This window comes from Salvelinus alpinus, chromosome 24 (assembly GCF_045679555.1).
Source record: "Salvelinus alpinus chromosome 24, SLU_Salpinus.1, whole genome shotgun sequence".
Taxonomy (NCBI): domain Eukaryota; kingdom Metazoa; phylum Chordata; class Actinopteri; order Salmoniformes; family Salmonidae; genus Salvelinus; species Salvelinus alpinus.
The window spans coordinates 38,796,927-38,812,179 of NC_092109.1; the positions used below are offsets into that span (position 1 = coordinate 38,796,927).

Consider the following 15,253-nt stretch of genomic DNA (forward strand, 5'->3'; position numbering starts at 1 on the left):
TCAGTCCAGCCTCTCTCAGCCTATTGCGGACAGTCTGAACACTGATGGAGGGATTGTGAGTTCCTGGAGTATCTCAGGCAGTTGTTGTTGCCATCCTGTACCTGTCCCGCAGGTGTGATGTTCGGATGTACTGATCCTGTGCAGGTTTTGTTACACGTGGTCTGCCACTGCGAAGATGATCAGCTGTCCGTCCTGTCTCCCTGTAGCACTGTCTTAGGCGTCTCACAGTACGGACATTGCAATTTATTGCCCTGGCCACATCTGCAGTCCTCATGCCTAAAGCACGTTCACACAGATGAGCAGGGACCCTGGGCATCTTTCTTTTAGTGTTTTTCAGAGTCAGTCAATATCTCTCTCTTCTCTTCCTCTCTCTCTCTCTCTCTCTCTCTTTTCCTCCCTCCCCCTCTCTCTCTCTCTCTCCTCAGATCCCACTCCATCCTCTGATGGATGGGTTGATTCAGGAAGTTATTAACCTGGCTTTCAAACACTTCAAGTACAAGGAGGGCTACCTTGGTCCCAACACAGGGAACATGCACATGGTGGCTGACCTCTATGCTGAGGTGGTGGGGGTCGTCGCGCAGTCCAGGTAGGAGGGTGCACACACACACACACACACACACACACACACACACACACACACACACACACACACACACACACACACACACACACACACACACACACACACACACACACACACACACACACACACACACACACACACACACACACACACACACACACACACACACACACACACACACACACACACACACACACACACACAGACACAAACACATACACACACACACACACACACACACACACACACACACACACACACACACACACACACACACACACACACACACACACACACACACAGACACACACACACACACACACACACACACACACACACACACACAAACACAAACACACACACACACACACACACACACACACACACACACACACACACACACACACACACACACACACACACAAACACGTACACATACACACACACAAACACACACACATACACAGATGGCGATGGTAAAAGATGATTGTACCTCTGTGTGTGTGATGTAGTGTGTGATGTAGTGTGTGATTTGAGCTAGGCCATGACTGACACCATTATAGTGATGGAAGGTTGTTGGGCCACAGATACACAGTATTTTGGTGGTTTTAGGAGGGGGTGTTATGCCTCTCAGTAATCCAGTGAGGCCCAGTCAGGACAGGACAGATGGAGACCCAACTACTATAACCTCTTTACAGATTATCTCCCAATAGCCTGGTACGGAACACACATTATCTCACAATAGCCTGGTACGGGAACACACATTATCTCCCAATAGCCTGGTACGGAACACACATTATCTCCCAATAGCCTGGTACGGGAACACACATTATCTCACAATAGCCTGGTACGGGAACAAACACTATCTCCCAATAGCCTGGTACGGGAACACACATTATCTCCCAATAGCCTGGTACAGAACACACATTATCTCCCAATAGCCTGGTACGGGACACACATTATCTCACAATAGCCTGGTACGGAACACACATTATCTCCCAATAGCCTGGTATGGAACACACATTATCTCCCAATAGCCTGGTACGGGACAAACATTATCTCCCAATAGCCTGGTATGGAACACACATTATCTCCCAATAGCCTGGTACGGAACACACATTATCTCCCAATAGCCTGGTACGGAACACACATGATCTCCCAATAGCCTGGTATGGAACACACATTATCTCCCAATAGCCTGGTACGGAACACACATGATCTCCCAATTGCCTGGTACGGGAACACACATGATCTCCCAATAGCCTGGTACGGGAACACACATGATCTCCCAATAGCCTCGTACGGGAACACACATTATCTCCCAATAGCCTGGTACGGGAACACACATGATCTCCCAATAGCCTGGTACGGAACACACATGATCTCCCAATAGCCTGGTACGGGAACACACATGATCTCCCAATAGCCTGGTACGGTAACACACATGATCTCCCAATAGCCTGGTATGGAACACACATTATCTCCCAATAGCCTGGTACGGGAACACACATGATCTCACAATAGCCTGGTACGGAACACACATGATCTCCCAATAGCCTGGTATGGAACACACATGATCTCCCAATAGCCTGGTATGGAACACACATTATCTCCCAATAGCCTGGTATGGAACACACATGATCTCCCAATAGCCTGGTACGGGAACACACATGATCTCCCAATAGCCTGGTACGGAACACACATTATCTCCCAATAGCCTGGTACGGAACACACATGATCTCACAATAGCCTGGTATGGAACACACATTATCTCCCAATAGCCTGGTATGGAACACACATTATCTCCCAATAGCCTGATGCAACACAACTAAATACACAAACAAACAAAGCAGGAGAAAGGAGATGGAGATAACGGTAGCTGTATAAACTGTACGTATATAGACACTGTTAGCTATATGTATAAAGATGTATCAGATTGGCGTGATAAGTGACGTATTGATTTACCTCCCGTGTTGTGTCTGTGCTACCAGATTCCCCGCTGTGAGGAAGAAGTTCATCTCTGAGCTGAAGGAGTTGAGACAGAAGGAACAGAACCACTATGTTTTCCAGTCTACCATCAGCCTCATCATGGGAGTCAAGTTCTTCAGGATCAAGATGTACCCTGTGGAGGACTTCGAGGCCTCCTTCCAGTTCATGCAGGTGTGTGGGTAATACGTCCTCTCTCAAAGACATGTGTCTGGTTTATTTAGTTTGTGTGTGTGTGTGTGTGTGTGTGTGTGTGTGTGTGTGTGTGTGTGTGTGTGTGTGTGTGTGTGTGTGTGTGTGTGTGTGTGTGTGTGTGTGTGTGCGTGCGTGCGTGCGTGCGTACGTGCGTGCGTGTGGTGGATGTGTATCGTTACTGCCTCGTTGAGACCTAGATGTACCTTCGCCCCGGATCCAAAATGGCCGCGTTTACTGAATCCAGTCAGTAGTCATGTATGTTTTGTTTGGTGTGTCTCTCAGTTTATCTCAGTGTTGTAGGAGTGTGCATAATCATATGATGTATCTCTCTCTCTAGGAGTGTGCATAATCATATGATGTATCTCTCTCTAGGAGTGTGCATAACCATATGATGTATCTCTCTCTCTCTAGGAGTGTGCATAATCATATGATGTATCTCTCTCTAGGAGTGTGCATAATCATATGATGTATCTCTCTCTAGGATTGTGCATAATCATATGATGTATCTCTCTCTCTAGGAGTGTGCATAATCATATGATGTATCTCTCTCTCTAGGAGTGTGCATAATCATATGATGTATCTCTCTCTAGGAGTGTGCATAATCATATGATGTATCTCTCTCTCTAGGAGAGTGCATAATCATATGATGTATCTCTCTCTCTCTCTAGGAGTGTGCATAATCATATGATGTATCTCTCTCTAGGAGTGTGCATAATCATATGATGTATCTCTCTCTAGGAGTGTGCATAATCATATGCTGTATCTCTCTCTCTCTAGGAGTGTTCATAATCATATGATGTATCTCTCTCTAGGAGTGTGCATAATCATATGATGTATCTCTCTCTAGGAGTGTGCATAATCATATGCTGTATCTCTCTCTCTCTAGGAGTGTTCATAATCATATGATGTATCTCTCTCTCTAGGAGTGTGCATAATCATATGATGTATCTCTCTCTCTCTAGGAGTGTGCATAATCATATGATGTATCTCTCTCTCTAGGAGTGTGCATAATCATATGATGTATCTCTCTCTAGGAGTGTGCATAATCATATGATGTATCTCTCTCTCTAGGAGTGTGCATAATCATATGCTGTATCTCTCTCTCTCTAGGAGTGTTCATAATCATATGATGTATCTCTCTCTCTCTAGGAGTGTGCATAATCATATGATGTATCCCTCTCTAGGAGTGTGCATAATCATATGCTGTATCTCTCTCTCTCTAGGAGTGTTCATAATCATATGATGTATCTCTCTCTCTAGGAGTGTGCATAATCATATGATGTATCTCTCTCTCTAGGAGTGTGCATAATCATATGATGTATCTGTATCTCTCTCTCTAGGAGTGTGCATAATCATATGATGTATCTCTCTCTAGGAGTGTGCATAATCATATGATGTATCTCTCTCTCTAGGAGAGTGCATAATCATATGATGTATATCTCTCTCTCTCTAGGAGTGTGCATAATCATATGATGTATCTCTCTCTCTCTAGGAGTGTGCATAATCATATGATGTATCCCTCTCTAGGAGTGTGCATAATCATATGATGTATCTCTCTCTCAGGAGTGTTCATAATCATATGATGTATCTCTCTCTAGGAGTGTGCATAATCATATGATGTATCTCTCTCTGCTCTCTCTAGGAGTGTGCATAATCATATGATGTATCTCTTCTCTAGGAGTGTGCATAATCATATGATGTATCTCTCTCTAGGAGTGTGCATAATCATATGCTGTATCTCTCTCTCTAGGAGTGTTCATAATCATATGATGTATCTCTCTCTCTAGGAGTGTGCATAATCATATGATGTATCTCTCTCTCTCTAGGAGTGTGCATAATCATATGATGTATCTCTCTCTCTAGGAGTGTGCATAATCATATGATGTATCTCTCTCTAGGAGTGTGCATAATCATATGATGTATCTCTCTCTAGGAGTGTTCATAATCATATGATGTATCTCTCTCTAGGAGTGTGCATAATCATATGATGTATCTCTCTCTCTAGGAGTGTGCATAATCATATGATGTATCTCTCTCTAGGAGTGTGCATAATCATATGCTGTATCTCTCTCTCTAGGAGTGTGCATAACCATATGATGTATCTCTCTCTCTAGGAGTGTGCATAACCATATGATGTATCTCTCTCTCTAGGAGTGTGCATAACCATATGATGTATCTCTCTCTCTAGGAGTGTGCATAATCATATGATGTATCTCTCTCTCTAGGAGTGTGCATAACCATATGATGTATCTCTCTCTCTAGGAGTGTGCATAACCATATGATGTATCTCTTCTCTCTAGGAGTGTGCATAACCATATGATGTATCTCTCTCTCTAGGAGTGTGCATAACCATATGATGTATCTCTCTCTCTAGGAGTGTGCATAATCATATGATGTATCTCTCTCTCTCTAGGAGTGTGCATAATCATATGATGTATCTCTCTCTAGGAGTGTGCATAATCATATGATGTATCTCTCTCTAGGAGTGTGCATAATCATATGATGTATCTCTCTCTCTAGGAGTGTGCATAATCATATGATGTATCTCTCTCTCTAGGAGTGTGCATAACCATATGATGTATCTCTCTCTCTAGGAGTGTGCATAATCATATGATGTATCTCTCTCTCTAGGAGTGTGCATAATCATATGATGTATCTCTCTCTCTAGGAGTGTGCATAACCATATGATGTATCTCTCTCTCTAGGAGTGTGCATAATCATATGATGTATCTCTCTCTAGGAGTGTGCATAATCATATGATGTATCTCTCTCTCTAGGAGTGTGCATAATCATATGATGTATCTCTCTCTCTAGGAGTGTGCATAATCATATGATGTATCTCTCTCTAGGAGTGTGCATAATCATATGATGTATCTCTCTCTCTAGGAGTGTGCATAACCATATGATGTATCTCTCTCTCTAGGAGTGTGCATAATCATATGATGTATCTCTCTCTAGGAGTGTGCATAATCATATGATGTATCTCTCTCTCTAGGAGTGTGCATAACCATATGATGTATCTCTCTCTAGGAGTGTGCATAACCATATGATGTATCTCTCTCTCTAGGAGTGTGCATAACCATATGATGTATCTCTCTCTCTAGGAGTGTGCATAACCATATGATGTATCTCTCTCTCTAGGAGTGTGCATAACCATATGATGTATCTCTCTCTCTAGGAGTGTGCATAATCATATGATGTATCTCTCTCTCTAGGAGTGTGCATAACCATATGATGTATCTCTCTCTCTAGGAGTGTGCATAACCATATGATGTATCTCTCTCTCTAGGAGTGTGCATAACCATATGATGTATCTCTCTCTCTAGGAGTGTGCATAACCATATGATGTATCTCTCTCTCTAGGAGTGTGCATAATCATATGATGTATCTCTCTCTCTAGGAGTGTGCATAATCATATGATGTATCTCTCTCTAGGAGTGTGCATAATCATATGATGTATCTCTCTCTAGGAGTGTGCATAATCATATGATGTATCTCTCTCTCTAGGAGTGTGCATAATCATATGATGTATCTCTCTCTAGGAGTGTGCATAACCATATGATGTATCTCTCTCTCTAGGAGTGTGCATAATCATATGATGTATCTCTCTCTCTAGGAGTGTGCATAATCATATGATGTATCTCTCTCTAGGAGTGTGCATAACCATATGATGTATCTCTCTCTCTAGGAGTGTGCATAATCATATGATGTATCTCTCTCTCTAGGAGTGTGCATAACCATATGATGTATCTCTCTCTAGGAGTGTGCATAATCATATGATGTATCTCTCTCTCTAGGAGTGTGCATAACCATATGATGTATCTCTCTCTAGGAGTGTGCCCAGTATTTCCTGGAGGTAAAGGATAAGGACATTAAACATTCTCTGGCTGGACTCTTCGTAGAGATACTGGTTCCTGTAGCTGCAGTAAGTCTACCCTACGTCAGTCTGTCTCTGCACCAGTCCGTCTCTGCACCAGTCTGTCTATACACCAGTCTGTATCAACACCAGTCTGTCTCTGTACCAGTTTATCTCTACACCAGTTTGTATCTACACCAGTCGCATATCCTCTCATATCCTCTCATATCCTCTCATATCCCCTCATATCCCCTCATATCCTCTCATATCTTCTCATATCCCCTCATATCTTCTCATATCCTCTCATATCCCCTCATATCTTCTCATATCCTCTCATATCATCTCATATCTTCTCATATCCTCTCACATCTCTCTCATATCCTCTCATATCTTCTCATATCTTCTCATATCCGCTCATATCTTCTCATATCCTATCACATCTCTCCCATATCCTCTCATATCCTCTCATATCCTCTCATATCTTCTCATATCCTCTCATATCCCCTCATATCTTCTCATATCCTCTCACATCTCTCTCATATCCTCTCATATCTTCTCATATCGTCTCATATCCTCTAATATCCTCTCATATCCGCTCATATCTTCTCATATCCTCTCACATCTCTCCCATATCCTCTCATATCCTCTCATATCCTATCATATCTTCTCATATCCCCTCATATCTTCTCATATCCTCTCATAACCCCTCATATCTTCTCATATCCTCGCACATCTCTCTCATATCCTCTCATATCTTCTCATATCTTCTCCTATCCGCTCATATCTTCTCATATCCTATCACATCTCTCCCATATCCTCTCATATCCTCTCATATCCTCTCATATCTTCTCATATCCTCTCATATCTTCTCATATCCTCTGACATCTCTCTCATATCCTCTCATATTCTCTCATATCCTCTCATATCTTCTCATATCTTCTCATATCCGCTCATATCTTCTCATATCCTATCACATCTCTCCCATATCCTCTCATATCCTCTCATATCCTCTCATATCCTCTCATATCATATCATATCCTCTCATATCTTTTCATATCCTCTGACATCTCTCTCATATCCTCTCATATCCCCTCATATCCTCTCATATCCTCTCATATCCTCTCATATCCTCTCATATCTTCTCATATCCTCTCATATCCTCTCATATCCTCTCATATCCTCTCATATTTTCTCATATCATCTCATATCTTCTCATATCCTCTGACATCTCTCTCATATCCTCTCATATCCTCTCATATCTTCTCATATCCTCTCATATCCTCTCATATCCTCTCATATCCTCTCATATTTTCTCATATCCTCTCATATCTTCTCATATCCTCTGACATCTCTCTCATATCCTCTCATATCCTCTCATATCTTCTCATATCTTTTCATATCCTCTCACATCTCTCTCATATCCTCTCATATCCCCTCATATCCTCTCATATCCTCTCATATCCTCTCATATCCTCTCATATCTTCTCATATCTTCTCATATTCTTTCATATCTTCTCATATTCTCTCATATCTCTCTGAGTCTCTCCTCTAACTCTACATGTATGTAATCATGTTGTAATGTGCCTAATCAATCAACAATGTCACTGGAGATATTAGTCCCCCGTAGCCACAGTCTCTATACCATATCTTGAAATCTTTCATATCTATTATAATGTACCTGTGCTGTACGTAGGTCTATGTGTAACCCCTCTGCTCTGTGTATGACCTATGACCTTTTCCCTTTGACCTTCCAGACGGTGAAGAACGAGGTGAATGTTCCGTGTCTGAGGAACTTTGTAGAGAGTCTGTATGACACTACGCTGGACCTGTCCTCTAGGAAGAAACACTCTCTGGTCAGTCTATACCACACTATTACTGTACTGGTCAGTCTATACCACACTATTACTGTACTGGTCAGTCTATAACACACTATTACTGTACTGGTAAGTCTATACCACACTATTACTGTACTGGTCAGTCTATACCACTCTATTACTGTACTGGTCAGTCTATACCACACTATTACTGTACTGGTCAGTCTATACCACTCTATTACTGTACTGGTCAGTCTATACCACACTATTACTGTACTGGTCAGTCTATACCACTCTATTACTGTACTGGTCAGTCTATACCACACTATTACTGTACTGGTCAGTCTCTACCACTCTATTACTGTACTGGTCAGTCTATACCACACTATTACTGTACTGGTCAGTCTATACCACTCTATTACTGTACTGGTCAGTCTATACCACACTATTACTGTACTGGTCAGTCTATACCACACTATTACTGTACTGGTCAGTCTATACCACACTATTACTGTACTGGTCAGTCTCTACCACTCTATTACTGTACTGGTCAGTCTATACCACACTATTACTGTACTGGTCAGTCTATACCACTCTATTACTGTACTGGTCAGTCTATACCACACTATTACTGTACTGGTCAGTCTATACCACTCTATTACTGTACTGGTCAGTCTATACCACACTATTACTGTACTGGTCAGTCTATACCACTCTATTACTGTACTGGTCAGTCTATACCACACTATTACTGTGATGGTCAGTCTATACCACTCTATTACTGTACTGGTCAGTCTATACCACACTATTACTGTACTGGTCAGTCTATACCACTCTATTACTATACCGGTCAGTCTATGTCACTCTATTACTATACTGGTCAGTCTATTATTGTACTGGTCAGTCTATACCACTCTATTACTGTACTGGTCAGTCTATACCACACTATTACTGTACTGGTCAATCTATTACTGTACTGGTCAGTCTATACCACACTATTACTGTACTGGTCAGTCTATACCACACTATTACTGTACTGGTCAGTCTATACCACACTATTACTGTACTGGTCAGTCTATGTCACTCTATTACTGTAATGGTCAGTCTATACCACTCTATTACTGTACTGGTCAGTCTATGTCACTCTATTACTATACTGGTCAGTCTATTATTGTACTGGTCAGTCTATACCACTCTATTACTCTACTGGTCAGTCTATGTCACTCTATTACTATACTGGTCAGTCTAGTATTGTACTGGTCAGTCTATACCACACTATTACTGTACTGGGCAGTCTATACCACTCTATTACTGTACCGGTCAGTCTATTATTGTACTGGTCAGTCTATACCACACTATTACTGTACTGGTCAGTCTATACCACACTATTACTGTACTGGTCAGTCTATTACTGTACTGGTCAGTCTATACCACTCTATTACTGTACTGGTCAGTCTATACCACACTATTACTGTACTGGTCAGTCTATACCACTATATTACTGTACTGGTCAGTCTATTACTGTACTGGTCAGTCTATACCACTATATTACTGTACTGGTCAGTCTATACCACTATATTACTGTACTGGTCAGTCTATACCACTCTATTACTGTACTGGTCAGTCTATTACTGTACTGGTCAGTCTATACCACCCTATTACTGTAATGGTCAGTCTATACCACTCTATTACTGTACTGGTCAGCCTATACCACACTATTACTGTACTGGTCAGTCTATATCACTCTATTACTGTACTGGTCAGTCTATACCAGTCTATTACTGTACTGGTCAGTCTATACCACTATATTACTGTACTGGTCAGTCTATACCACTCTATTACTATACTGGTCAATCTATTACTGTACTGGTCAGTCTATATCACTCTATTACTGTACTGGTCAGTCTATACCACTCTATTACTGTACTGGTCAGTCTATACCAGTCTATTACTGTACTGGTCAGTCTATACCACTCTATTACTCTACTGATCAGTCTATACCACACTATTACTGTACTGGTCAGTCTATTACTCTACTGGTCAGTCTATTACTGTACCGGTCAGTCTATACCACTCTATTACTGTACTGGTCAGTCTATTACTGTACTGGTCAGTCTATTCCACTATATTACTGTACTTGTTAGTCTATACCACACTATTACTGTACAGGTCAGTTTCTTTACATATTTCAGCTTTAAGTCATGTCTCCTTTCCTCACCTACCACTGATTAATGAATGGACTCCAGGTATAGTCTGGCCCCATAGTATTAATGAATGGACTCCAGGTATAGTCTGGTCCCATAGTATTAATGAATGGACTCCAGGTATAGTCTGGTCCCATAGTATTAATGAATGGACTCCAGGTATAGTCTGGTCCCATAGTATTAATGAAAGGACTCCAGGTATAGTCTGGTCCCATAGTATTAATGAATAGACTCCCGGTATAGTCTGGCCCCATAGTATTAATGAAAGGACTCCAGGTATAGTCTGGTCCCATAGTATTAATGAATGGACTCCAGGTATAGTCTGGTCCCCATAGTATTAATGAATGGACTCCAGGTATAGTCTGGTCCCATAGTATTAATGAATGGACTCCAGGTATAGTCTGGTCCCATAGTATTAATGAATGGACTCCAGGTATAGTCTGGTCCCATAGTATTACTGAATGGACTCCAGGTATAGTCTGGTCCCATAGTATTAATGAATGGACTCCAGGTATAGTCTGGTCCCATAGTATTACTGAATGGACTCCAGGTATAGTCTGGTCCCATAGTATTAATGAATAGACTCCGGGTATAGTCTGGTCCCATAGTATTAATGAATGGACTCCAGGTATAGTCTGGTCCCATAGTATTAATGAATGGACTCCAGGTATAGTCTGGCCCCATAGTATTAATGAAAGGACTCCAGGTATAGTCTGGTCCCCATAGTATTAATGAATGGACTCCAGGTATAGTCTGGCCCCATAGTATTAATGAATGGACTCCAGGTATAGTCTGGCCCCATAGTATTAATGAAAGGACTCCAGGTATAGTCTGGTCCCATAGTATTAATGAAAGGACTCCAGGTATAGTCTGGTCCCATAGTATTCATGAATGGACTCCAGGTATAGTCTGGTCCCATAGTATTAATGAATAGACTCCAGGTATAGTCTGGTCCCATAGTATTAATGAATGGACTCCAGGTATAGTCTGGTCCCATAGTATTAATGAATGGACTCCAGGTATAGTCTGGTCCCATAGTATTAATGAATGTGAGAGGAGAAGGGGGGGGGGGGGGGGGGGGGGTGGTACGTGGTGTTGGGACACAGTCCATTGATATATTTATGGGCTGTTGGTTTCTCTCAATAGTTGTTGTCGTCGTAGTTGTTGTTTTTGTGTGTGGTTGTTTATTTGTCCCCTTGTGGCTTTCACTACCTCCTTCGAATGGTGCTAGAAATGTCACCCGCATACTAAACGTGTTTGTTTTGTTTGGGATTCTTCAAATACCCTCCATCCAGCCAACCAGACATTAAGACAAGACTTCAATAGACTGTCTGTCACTCCTCTTCTTCCTCCTCCTCCTCACTCCTTCATTACCAAGATGTTTTTTTTCACATGTTCCAGATGAGTACACACACACACTACCCTGTCATGCCAGAGCTGACGGGACCAAAAGGAGCAGGAAGATAATTACACGCTGTTTGTTTGTCCCTACATGCTGTTCTTCCTCATTCCGCCACACCCCTACCCTTCAATCTGTACTCTACTGACTGACAGAGAGAGTGGTTGAGAGTTGATAAACAAGTTAACCAAAACAAAGGCAAAATCTACTCGTGTTTTGTAGATTTCAAGAAAGCATTTGATTCAATTTGGCACGAAGGTCTTTTTTATAAACTAATACAAAGTGGTATTGGAGGGAAAACATATGATTTTATTAAATCAATGTACACTAAAAACAAATATGCGGTTAAAATTGGCAACAAGCAAACAGACTTCTTCTCTCAGGGGCGTGGAGTGAAACAGGGCTGCCCAATAAGTCCAACATTATTTAACATCTACATTAATGAATTGGCAAAAACATTAGAAGAATCGGCAGCACCTGGTATCACCCTACACAACACTGAAATCAAGTGTCTGCTGTACGCAGATTACCTGGTGCTGCTGTCTCCCACTAAAGAGGGGTTACAGCAGCACCTAGATCGTCTTCACAGGTTCTGTCAGACCTGGGCTCTGACCGTTAACCTAAAAAAACGAATATAATGATATTCCAAAAAAGGTCCGGAAATAAGGATGACAAATATAAATTCTATTTGGACACAGTTCTATTAGAACACACCAAAAACTACACATATCTAGGACTAAATATCAGCAATACAGGTAGCTTTCACATGGCTGTGAATGAGCTGATGGACAAAGCAAGAAGAGCATTCTATGCCATTAAAAAGAACATCAAAATTGAAATTCCAATTAGAATCTGGCTCAAAATTTTTCAATCAGTTATAGAACCAATTGCTCTATATTGCAGTGAAGTATGGGGTCCACTCTCTAAAAATGAATTTACTAAATGGGACAAACATCCAATTGAAATATTGCATGCAGAGTTTTGCAAGACTGTATTGCAAGTACAAAGAAAAACTCAAAATAATGCATGTAGGGCAGAATTGGGCCAATACCCCCTCCTCATTCGAATAGAAAAAAGAGCCATCAAATTTTACAACCATCTAAAAACAAGTGACCCTAAAACATTCCATCACACAGCTCTACAATGTCAAGAGAAGAAACCAGAGAAGAGTCCCCTCAGCCAGCTGGTTCTGAGGCTCAGTTCACCAACCCAAACCAACCCCATAGAACCTCGGGACAGCCCTCAGAAAATCTGGCCCAACCAAATCATCACAAAAAAAAAATACCAAAAAAATACATATTGTAACGGCTGTCGCTCTCCTCATCCTCGGACGAGGTGAGGAGAGAAGGATCTTCAGACCAAAATGCAGCTTGAGGGAAATAAGCCATCTTTATTATAAATACGACGATGGCAACACGAAAACACAAACACTTTCAAATTTACAAAATAACAAAACGACGTATACGAAACCTGAACATAAACTTACATAACTAATACGTAACACTTACGGACAGGAAACATACTACATCGAAACGAAACGAACAACCGAAACAATCCCGTATGGTGTAAGACATAACACAGACACAGGAGACAATCACCCACAAACAAACAGTGAGAATGCCCTACCTAAATATGACTCTTGATTAGAGGAAAACGCAAACCACCTGCCTCTAATCAAGAGCCATACCAGGCAAACCAAAACCAACATAGAAACGAATAACATAGACTGCCCACCCAAAACACATGCCCTGACCATAAACACATAAAAACAACATAAAACAGGTCAGGACTGTTACAGTACCCCCCCCTCAAGATGCGCACGCCGGGCGCACAAGCACAAAGTCCAGGGGAGGGTCCGGGTGGGCAGTTGACCACGGTGGTGGTTCCGGCTCAGGACGCTGTCCCCATACCACCATAGTCACTCCCCTCTTCTGTCTACCCCTTCTACTGACCACCCTAACACTACCTTCCCCTAAATAAACAGCTAGCACCGGGACAAGGGGCAGCACCGGGACAAGGGGTAGCACCGGGACAAGGGGCAGCACCAGAACAAGGGGCAGCACCAGGATAAGGACCATCACCGGAATAAGGGGCAGCACCGGGACAAGGGACAGCACCGGGACAAGGGGCAGCACCGGGACAAGGGGCAGCACCGGGACAAGGGGCAGCACCGGGACAAGGGGCAGCACCGGGACAAGGGGCAACACCGGGACAAGGGGCAGATCCCGGCTGAAGGACTCTGGCAGGTCCTGTTTGGACGGCTCTGGCAGGTCCATGCAGGCTGACGGCTCTCGACGCTCATGGCAGACTGACGGCTCTCTACGCTCATGGCAGGCTGACGGCTCTCGACGCTCATGGCAGGCTGACGGCTCTCGACGCTCATGGCAGGCTGACGGCTCTCGACGCTCATGGCAGGCTGACGGCTCTCGACGCTCATGGCAGGCTGACGGCTCTCGACGCTCATGGCAGGCTGACGGCTCTCGACGCTCATGGCAGGCTGACGGCTCTCGACGCTCATGGCTCTCTGACGGCTCTGGCTGCTCATGGCTCTCTGACGGCTCTGGCTGCTCATGGCTCTCTGACGGCTCTGGCTGCTCATGGCTCTCTGACGGCTCTGGCTGCTCATGGCTCTCTGACGGCTCTGGCTGCTCATGGCTCGCTGGCGGCTCTGGCAGATCCTGTCTGATTGGCGGCTCTGGCAGATCCTGTCTGGTTGGCGGCTCTGGCAGATCCTGTCTGGTTGGCGGCTCTGGCAGATCCTGTCTGGTTGGCGGCTCTGGCAGATCCTGTCTGGTTGGCGGCTCTGGCAGATCCTGTCTGGCGGGCGGCTCTAGCGGCTCCTGTCTGGCTGACGGCTCTAGCGGCTCCTGTCTGGCGGATGGCTCTGTAGGCTCATGGCAGACGGGCGGCTTTGCAGGCTCATGGCAGACGGGCGGCTTTGCAGGCTCCTGGCAGACGGATGGCTCAGATGGCGCTGGGGAGACGGATGGCTCAGATGGCGCTGGAGAGACGGATGGCTCAGATGGCGCTGGGGAGACGGATGGCTCAGATGACGCTGGGGAGACGGATGGCTCAGATGGCGCTGGGGAGACGGATGGCTCTGGCCGGATATGGCGCACTGTAGTCCTGGTGCGTGGTGCAGGAACTGGAGGCACCGGGCTAAGGACACGCACCTTCATACTAGTGCGGGGAGCAGGGACAGGGCACACTGTATTC

General features: G+C 43.6%; 1 protein-coding gene across 1 annotated transcript in view; it reads left to right on the forward strand.

Annotated features, from left to right (window-relative positions):
- LOC139552823 (protein furry homolog) overlaps positions 1–15,253 on the forward strand; it is a 217,877-nt gene that overhangs the window by 59,128 nt on the left and 143,496 nt on the right. The window contains exons 6-9 of the mRNA XM_071364886.1: positions 426–586; positions 2,575–2,743; positions 6,597–6,689; positions 8,375–8,473. Coding sequence (XP_071220987.1) covers positions 426–586; positions 2,575–2,743; positions 6,597–6,689; positions 8,375–8,473 — 522 coding nt within the window. The remainder of the gene's footprint in view (positions 1–425; positions 587–2,574; positions 2,744–6,596; positions 6,690–8,374; positions 8,474–15,253) is intronic.